This window comes from Leucopleurus acutus (assembly GCF_964270905.1).
Source record: "Leucopleurus acutus genome assembly, chromosome: 2".
Classification (NCBI taxonomy): Eukaryota; Metazoa; Chordata; class Mammalia; order Artiodactyla; family Delphinidae; genus Leucopleurus; species Leucopleurus acutus.
This window is the reverse complement of record NC_139143.1, coordinates 164,478,157-164,486,401: the sequence shown is the minus strand read 5'-3', so window position 1 is coordinate 164,486,401 and position 8,245 is coordinate 164,478,157. Positions and strand designations below refer to the sequence as shown.

At 49.2% G+C, this 8,245-nt stretch overlaps 1 protein-coding gene across 2 annotated transcripts; it reads right to left on the bottom strand.

Annotated features, from left to right (window-relative positions):
• Positions 1 to 2,258: 2,258 nt before the first annotated feature.
• Positions 2,259 to 4,685, bottom strand: LSM10 (LSM10, U7 small nuclear RNA associated). Of its 2 annotated transcripts, none has more exons than XM_082834824.1 (2): positions 4,443 to 4,685; positions 2,259 to 3,000 (listed from the first exon to the last, which is right to left on the bottom strand). In XM_082834824.1, exon 2 carries the CDS (start codon positions 2,974 to 2,976, stop codon positions 2,605 to 2,607), a length of 372 nt encoding a protein of 123 aa, XP_082690950.1. In that variant the 5' UTR covers positions 2,977 to 3,000; positions 4,443 to 4,685; the 3' UTR covers positions 2,259 to 2,604. The 2 variants fall into 2 exon arrangements, with proteins under 2 accessions (XP_082690950.1, XP_082690951.1); XM_082834825.1 differs by having other exon boundaries at positions 4,567 to 4,676.
• Between the last annotated feature and the right edge of the window lie 3,560 nt (positions 4,686 to 8,245).

The window sequence follows — 8,245 nt, the reverse complement described above, 5'->3', positions numbered from 1 at the left end:
CCCCAAGCTTTCTCACCTCAGGACCTTTGCACAGGCGATTTCCTCTGCCTTCCCTTGGCTGTTTAAATGGTACACTCCGTCTCAGTTTTTTGTTTTCTTTTTCTTTCTTTTCTTTCTTTTTCTTTCTCTTTTTATTAATTTTTATTAGAGTATAGTTGCTTTACAATGTTATGTTAGTTTCTGCTGTATAACAAAGTCAATCAGCTATATGTATACGTATATCCCCTCTTTTTTGGATTTCCTTCCTATTTAGGTCACCGCAGAGCACTGAGTAGAGTTCCCTGTGCTATACAGTAGGTTCTCAGTAGTTATCTATTTTATACATAGTAGTGTATATATGTCAATCCCAATCTCCCAATTCATCCCACCCCCCCTTCTCAATTTAACTTCTTCAGTCCATACTTTCTGAAATAAAACCGCCTATTTTCTCTCAAAGGGCCCTGTTTATCTCCTTCATGATGCCTATATGTTTACTTTTGTTAGTCTCCCCCTCCAGAACATCAGCTCCCTGAGAGCAGGACCTCTGTCTTGATGTTCCCTCAGCAGCTAGCACTGTCACTCAAATTACTTGTGGAATGAATGACCCGTGGCTTGCCATAGCTTGGCGGGCCCCGAGCTCCCTCCACCCCTACACCTGGGCCCCTGCCAGCCTTTCCCAGCAATCCAGGACCAGATGCCAAGACCCATAACCTTGGGGCTTGAACACTTAGCTGTGCTCTACCCCAGGGACTCATCATGAGTATGTCTCAGTGGACCCTGGTTCCCTCCCTCCCACCTGTCCTCCCAGTGCCTTGCCTCAGAACCATACAGACCCACGGGCATCTGTACACAACGCTTATGGAACATGTCCAGAGCCCCTCTTCCCAGCAACCCGTGCTAGCCCTACCACTCTGCTCTCTGGCCTGGGGGCTCTTCCTTGCTCTGCTCCCGATGTAAAAGCCTCAGACCTAGACCTCTCCTCCATCCTTAGGCCAGACTCCCAGCATGAGACCTCTTCAAGTTTGGGGGCATCTGCAGACACGTGGGAAATGTCTGCAAGGGAGGCTGTGTGCGGACTTCCCTCCGGTTCATCATTTACCGGAAGGGGTGGCTCTCTCCCCACTGGCTTTGAGAACATGGACGTTTCCACACTGAGGAACCCCTTTCTGTGCCTGCCCTCTGGTTTCTCTTACCAGCAGTCTTCTTCTTGTGCTGCTCCCCTTAACTCTAGCTGTCAAAGGGGCCTGGAAACTCAGAGAAGTGGTTTTCTCCCTGCTAGGACCCAGTGTTCTCTCCGGAAGGCAAAGGGCAGAGTCTAAGTGCCTTCTGGGGCCTCTGGGAAATGAAGTAAATACAATAGGCAGAAGATTCATGGTGGGTGGGTGGGTGTGATAATGCAGATTCTCGGGTTCCAGGTTCTGTTTCAAATCTGGGGAGCCAGGAAGGTGGCTCTTCTAGACACACCTCAGTTGGTTCTGATGAGATGGTCCAGGGACAACACTTGGACAGACTGGGCTAGAATGTGAATGCAGTGACCATGGGCTGCCAGCGCCCAAATGAACACTCCTCTCCAATCTCCCTCAGGAAATGATTACCTCCGCTGCTAGATTCTAAGCCCCTCTCCAGAAGGGACCAAAGCTTATTGGACAATGTGTGCTCAGCAGAAGGCCTGGCACATGAAAGCTGCTGTGGACGTTTGTTTGATGAAGACAAACTCTCTGGTTCCAGAGGACAGAGCCACTTCTACCGAGATGGTGGCAGGGCTGGTACGGCTGCAAGGCAGCTACAACGAAGGCTGGGGTTCTAACCCCAAGAACGCCTTCTTCCCTGAAGACCCAATGACTCTCAGAATCGGAGCCTGATTTCTTGCTGTGGGATGAGCTCCCACACTTGAGGGGAGGGCCCAGGATTACTCCAGCCTCTCCACCTCAGGAAAGACCAACGAGACTAACAACCTCTTCAACAGGGAATTGGAACAGAAGAGCCGCTTTCCCCCTGACCAGACTGAAGGCCTCTCCTACATTCTTTGCTGCATATTCGTATCACCTGGGAAACTTAAAAAAAAATCCCACTGCCCAGGCCACACCTCATACCAAGTAAATCCAAATAGGTGAGGGTGAGATAGGTGATTCCAATGTGCAGTCATGCTTGCGACCCAGCACCCTACGACACAGGACCAACAGGGAGCCCAGCGCAGAGGGAAAAGCACGAGGCACAGACTTGTTTGCATCCCATTTAGTTTTGTGAGAAAAAAACCACAATTACAAGAGAAGTGGGGATGCTCAGGCCGAGCACATTTAACAATCTTCACTGGGAGAGGGCTGAAAGCTATCTGACACATTCCCTAAACCAGTAAATCAGAGATTCAGATAAATAATGATCCAAAGGGGGGACTGTCATCTACCCCAAGGCCACAGACAGATAACTAGAATTCTGGGTCCCAGGGTGAGTCTGGGAGTGGGACCCTGTGAAAGGCAGCTGTGACAGGTGATGTCTGTCAGACACCAGCTTCTGGACTGGCCCTCCTCCCTTCCCAGGTTCTGGGCGGGGAGGGAGAGCAGGCTTTGGCTCAGTAGAACTCTGGAGGAACCTGAGTGGGGACCAGGGCTGGCTGAGGGGACAGGCTCACTTATAGCTCTTGGAGGGAAATTCCCGCCGGCCTTTCCCCTTGCCGCCGAAGTTGCGCACCCGATGGATGACCTGCAGCTGCTGCTCAATGGTCGCGGTGATGTTCACATCATCGGGGATGTGGACGTAACGGACATTGCGGCCTGTCACAAAGAGGTCATCCAGCTCGACCTGATGCCCCCAACGGTCCGTGTAGGTGACCTGGGCCAGGCGGATGTTCATGAAAGCATCGACGTTGTCTATGCGTCCGCGGGCCATGCTCTCATCCCGCAGGTCCACGGTGGTGACCTGGCCCTGGAGGCCCTGCAGCAGGATGATCAGGCTGTTCTCGGAGATGGTCCGCTCCTTCACTGAGTGGCTCACTGCCATTCTTCCACACTGCGGCTGCTCGCTCTGGGAGGGGCACACAGAGGGGAGCTGTGGCAGGCTAGCGGGTGCAGGTGCTAACTCACCTCCACCAGGTTTTAGCACAAAATCCCCAGCCCAGACATTCCCAAGTCTGCCCACCTCCCCAATTTCTGTGTCTATGGAGCACCCTTAGGTGCTTCATGTACACACCTCATAGAATCCTCACAACACCGTGCAAGCCAAGGATCACTTATACGCACTTTATAAATGAGGAAAATGTGGCCGGGAGAGGTTAAGTCACTTGCCCAAGGTCACACAGGTGATAAGCGGAGGTGCTGGGATTCATACCCATCTCTGCCTGACTCTAAACCCCACACCAGTGGTTCTGAACCCTCACTGTATGTTAGAATCATCCGCTGAGTTTCTACCTGGGTGCCACACCCCAGAGGTTCTGATTCATTTGGTCAGGGGTGGGTCCCAGGTATCCTATTTTTTAAAAGCTCCCCAGGTAATTCTAATGTGCATCTGAGTTTGAGAACCACTGCTCTCAAGTGTAGTTTACACCCTTGCTACCCAGGCACTTGTTAGAAATACAGAATCTCCAGGCTTTCCCCAGACCTACTTAGAGAATCTGCATTTTAACGTGACCCCAGGTGAACCACCAGTTCTCAAACAATCGCCTGCATCAGAATCACCTGGAGAACGTGTTAAAACACAGATTGCTGGGCCCACCTTTCAGTTTCTGACTCAGTCGGTCTGAGGTGGGGCCCAAGAATGGGCACTTCTAAAATATTCTCAGTTGATGCTGATGTTACTGGCCTGGGGCGCACTGAGAACGACTGGTCTACAGGATGCTGCCAACATGTAACCAGAAATTTAGTTAATTGATTGAAAACAAGAAATGGTAGCATATACAGCACATATGTTTTGAAGGTAGAGAAACGGAGGTTCGACTCCCCATTCCACCCACACTCTGTAAACATAAGACAGTTACTTAACGTCTCTGAACCTGTTTCCACGTCTATTGAACCATAGGCTAAATGAGGCTAACAAGCTCTCACCACACTGAATGTATTTTCCTTTGCTTTCGATTATGCCCTGATGCTGTATTAATGTAACTTTGTCGTATCTATCCTCCATTTTCAGACCCTGAGTGCAAGTTGGTGGAACTTTCTTTTCTTTCCTTAAGACCTCACTCAGGATACTGAAAGGGCTGTGCAGGGTGGCATTAAGTGTGGCAAGCTACCCATACCACTGACGAGAGGCTAGGAGCTGGGCCGGCCGACTCTAACGACCCCACCCAGGCTTCACCAGGAGTACGTGTCCAAGCAAGGGTTTGGGGCAGCACAGTGACTGCAAAGAGGCAGGTCTGGTCTGGAGGACGGGCTCGGCCACTTCCCAGGAGGGCGACCTCGAGCAAGCCACTTGGCTTCTTCAAGCCTGTTAGCCAATCCCTAAAAGGGGGATGGTGATCACCCTTTACTCACAGAGCGTGGGAGTGGGCTTGGGTGAGGAGCTACGCTCAGCAACCGGGAGGAAAACGCTGGCCCCGCTCCCGCCGCCTCCGCGGCTCCTGTTCCCCAGCGTTCCGCCCCTGGCTCCCGGACCCACCGCGCGCGTTCCTTCCGCTGTCCCGCTGCGCGTCGCCGCCGAAACTAGCGAGCGCCTAGCCGGGCTGCTTCTCTCCCGCGGCCGAACTCAGAAGCCATGGCAACCGACGGGCCGCTCTGCCCTCCCGGAGCATCGAGAGCGCGGCTGCGCGCAGGGCCCGCGACCCCGCGGTGGGCCCGGAACTACAATCCCCAGAAGGCCTCGCGGGCGCGTGACTCGCGCTCCTGCAGCCGCGGCCTACGTCACTGGATTCTCTCCTATTTTGGAGTCATTCTTCCGTTCAGCGAATCCGGTCGCCCCTCCTCGGCAGTTAGTTCCCGAACCCCCGCGAATACCGAAACCAGGGATGCTCAAGTCCTTTCTATGAAGTGGCGTCGTATAGGAGGGTTCCGCATTCGCGGATACGGAGGGCCAGCTGTATTCATTGAACCTTCACCGTGTGTCGGACACTTTCCCAGGCTCTGGTCGTAGGGGTGACCAAGGAGACAAGCTTCGTGATCTGATGACCCGACCCTTAAATCTACTGGGGCGGGGGGAGGCGGGGGAGGCGGGGGAGTCGCCCATGAGAAAAAGAAAATTATGATAAAATTTCTTCAGAGAATTAAAACGGGTCAATGTTATAGTGACTGGGTGACTTTTTATTGGACGGTCAGGGGTGTCCTGAGAAGGTGACATTTGACATCTGAGTTGAGATGAATTACATGAAGCCAAGCTTGTGAACGCTAGGAGAAGAGCATTGCAGTTAGAGGGAACAGTTTGTGCAAAGGACCTGGTGCAAATGAGCTTGACAATTTGGAAAAGCGGAAAGGCCAGTAAGACTGGGAAGAGTAGTGTGACAAGAAGTCGGAGAGGAAGGCAACAGCCAGGGTATTTAGGATTTTGCAAGCCAAGGTAAGGCGTTTGGATTTCTGGATTAGGAGTGCAGGCTCTGGAGGCTGTGCCTGGGTTTAAATCTGCCCCTTGTTAACTGTGTGACTTTAGACAAGTTAATTATCCTCTTTGTGCCTCAGGTTTCCTCATCTGTTACTGGAAGTGCATCGATAGGCCATCAAAGGAGAGTGACAGGATCTAATTTACATTTAAAAGGTCATTCTGTATAGCCTTGGAAAAGCTGCTTATCTTTCTGCAGCCTCAATTTCATTAGAAAAAAACAAAACATAATGACTAACTCAGAGAATTGTTTTAAGGTTTGAGTGACCTTCATTAATGTGTGAAAGCACCTGGCACACAGGAGCTCAATAAGAGTTAGGTTTGTGTCATTCCTTTATCCTCTCATTCACTGGTTTCCACCTTCCCCAGGAGCCTTCTCTTTTTACCAGTCATCTCCAGTCATCACAGAGACCTCTCCTTATCCTAAAAATTGAAATTGTGTTTCTCCTCCATGCATGCTACTCTTGTTTTCCTACCTTCCACAGTAGAACTTCTCAGGAGAGGCCTCTATATCAGTGGTTCTCCAGTTGCAGTCCCTTTTCCAACCTTACTTCTGTGTGAGACTGGATTTTTCTTCAGGTACTTCAGCCGAAACAACATAGCACAATGGGCTGAATGCAGAAGCAGATATGAGAATCCGACTGTCTTCTATTGTGATAGACATTAAAGAGATTTGCAAAACTATGAAGCAGTGTCACTCTTCTCACCATATTTTTTCTTTTGGAAAATATAGTTATTTTAAAATAAAAATATGTTAATGGGTCTGTTGTTATTTAAAAGAGAATTAATATTAAAATTTTAATTTCATAGATATGTGATTACCATATATGTATACACACACACACACACACACACACACACACACACACACATATATCCCCCACATAAACAAACACTTTTGGGGGTTTTCAATAATTTTTTTTTAAAATAAATTTATTTATTTATTTTTGGTTGCATTGGGTCTCCGTTGCTGAGTGTGGGCTTTCTCTAGTTGCAGCGAGCGGGGGCTACTCTTCGTTGTGGTGCGTGGGCTTCTCATTGCGGGCTTCTCTTGTTGCAGAGCACGGACTCTAGGCGCGCGGGCTTCAGTAGTTGTGGCACGTGGGCTCAGTAGTTGTGGCTCACGGGCTCTAGAGCACAGCCTCAGAAGTTGTGGCACATGGGCCTAGCTGCTCCGCGGCATGTGGGATCTTCCTGGAACAGGGCTCGAACCCGTGTCCCCTGCATTTGCAGGCGGATTCTGAACCACTGCACCACCAGGGAAGTCCCTTCAATAACTTTTAAGAGTACAAAAGTGTCCGGAGACTGAAAGTTTGAGAACTGCTGCTCTATCCTGAAGGCTTTCACCCACTCACTCACCTCACTGTAATCTGGCTTCTTCTCGAGTATTTTGAGTTCTACTCCCATTAACTTCTCTGAAGAAGGTTACTAATGATTTCCTTGTTCTTAAGAGAACCTCTATCTCTTTCTTAGTCCTTACTTCCATGATCCTTCTCAGTGATTGACCATACTGACCATCGTCCTCCTTGGTAATTTATTTTCCCCCTGGGGCTTTGTATCACTTGGTTTCACCCATTTCTCTGATTGTTTCTTCTCCATCTCTCTTTTTTTAACCCCACTTCATTCTGCTCCCTAAACATGTGTGCTTTTTCTGGGGCTGTATTCCTGGCCCAGCTCTCTTCTTGGTCGAGTATCTCTTTGCCACCTACTACTATATGCTGAATTTCTGTCTACATCTCTAGCCCAGAGTGCTCCACAGAAGACCTCCATTTCCCAGCTGTCTGTTGCTTATTCTCACATGTGTCACTGGTACATGGAACTCAGCATGTCTATAGGACAAGTTCATCAAGTCCTTCCCAAATGAATTGCTACTCTGAATTTTTCTATTTCTGTGGTTGCTACCACCATTTTTCAACTACCCAAGTTGGGCACCTTGAATAAGCTTGACAACTTCTATCATTTCCGGATTCACCCACATCTGTCACAGTCACTGAACTCTGAAGATTCTTTGGAATTTGTCTCCCAGCCTTCACTTGCCTTTTTATTCTGACTGCCACCATTCTAGTTGAGACCCTCTTTTTCTCATTTAGTTCATAATAAAAGCCATCTTACTGGTCTTTGTGTCCCATGATCCTTTGCGAACAGATTCAAAGTACAGTTATGATCTTACTTACCTGCTAAGAAAAAAATCAGTTCATTAGCAGAATAAAGTTTCCAGTGCTGACATTGATTTGATTCCAACTTACCTTCCAGCTGAATCTCCTTCAGGTTCTCTACCCAAACTCTCCAACCAGTGTTTCTTAAAGTGTGGTCTGGGAACCAGTTGCCTTAAAGTTATCTGGAATGCTTGTTAAACCCAACCCCACACCTACAGACTCAGGAGTGGAGCTCGGGGATCTGCACATCTAACAGTGTACACTACAATTGGAGACCTGCTGCCCTCCTTTCTAGTCAGACTCAGCAACCCCCAGACAAGCCCTGCACTCTTGTCTCTGCCTTTGCTGTCCTGCTCCATCTGCCTGGGATCTTCTCTTTTTATCTATAGATGTTAAGTCCAATCCCTCCTTCAAAGGCTGGCTCCATTGCTGTACCTTTCTGAAGTCTTCCCTGATTACCCCAATTGGGAGTGACGCTGATATCGTATTGCTTGGTATATGTTTGCTGGTTGCATGCAGTTTCACCATAGTTATTTACGTAAATCTTGTTTCTCCTGCTCATCTCTTGGGTGTTGAGACAGGGAGAAGGTCCT

Excerpts from the sequence above, each read along its gene's own strand:
- LSM10 (XM_082834824.1), bottom strand. The coding sequence starts at position 2,976 with ATGGCAGTGAGCCACTCAGTGAAGGAGCGGACCATCTCCGAGAACAGC.